The sequence below is a fragment of the Seriola lalandi genome, unplaced genomic scaffold (assembly GCF_002814215.2).
Source record: "Seriola lalandi dorsalis isolate HSWRI2012SDOR001 ecotype SW California unplaced genomic scaffold, Sedor1 jcf7180002052806, whole genome shotgun sequence".
NCBI lineage: Eukaryota > Metazoa > Chordata > Actinopteri > Carangiformes > Carangidae > Seriola > Seriola lalandi.
Window position 1 is genome coordinate 1 of NW_019523359.1, and position 896 is coordinate 896.

Consider the following 896-nt stretch of genomic DNA (forward strand, 5'->3'; position numbering starts at 1 on the left):
AAAAAGGAAGAGACCATAGGAGAAAAACATGACTTTACCTCAGTAACATATATATAACAATATATAACAACATCACAGACATCTTTGTCTTAAACTCACAGTGAGAAGTGTTGGAGCCAAGTAGTTTTACAAATGTATTTTAGTCATGTAGCAGGTTTCCATGTTGAAGAACCTCCATAAAGTTTCTCTCTGTTGTTGTGAATCTGATTGTGGTTCCTGCTGCTCTGTGTTACAGTGATACAGGGTCAGAGTAACTGGAGAGTGACTTACCCTCTAAAACACATCTGTGCCTCTAAAGGATCAACAGTGGTTATATTCTGCAGCTACAGATACCCACCCATAATAAATGGTTACTATACTACAGTTGAGGGAACATTCTGGTTCACTAAATGGATTAATGATGCTGTGGATCTGAGAGCAGACTCAGACTACAGAGGTCGTGTGGAGTATAATTGTCGTACATGGAACATCTGCATTCTGACAATCAGAGACCTGAGAGAGAGCGACTCAGCTGAGTACAAGTTCAGATTCACAACAAACCAAGGTGGGAAATATACAGGTGAACCTGGAGTCACTCTGTCTGTCACAGGTAACGTTTTCACTGGAATATTTATCAATTTGGTTCCAATCATTAACTACTGAGAATCTGTGTGTGTTGCTTTGATTGTACTTTTCTAGTTTAGTTAATGTCTGTTCTCTCGTCACATGTCCAGACCTCCAGGTGCTGGTGGAAAGATCATCAACCCAGACAGAGCTGAAGTGTCACAGCAGCTGTAAAGCAGCTGATCGTCCTTCATATGTCTGGTACAAGAACGGACTGAAAATGAAGGAGGAAACATTTTCCTTTAGAGTCTCTGTTAATGATGACAACAGCTATTCCTGTGCTCTTAAAGGAC

General features: G+C 40.5%; 1 protein-coding gene across 1 annotated transcript; it reads left to right on the forward strand.

The window, feature by feature from the left end:
- Window positions 1-210: 210 nt before the first annotated feature.
- Window positions 211-890, forward strand: LOC147819492 (sialoadhesin-like; the record flags this gene model as incomplete). The annotated part of the gene is made up of 2 exons (XM_087172439.1): window positions 211-589; window positions 714-890. Coding segments are annotated over 2 exons (556 nt in total), but the record flags the coding sequence as incomplete, so codon positions are not given.
- Between the last annotated feature and the right edge of the window lie 6 nt (window positions 891-896).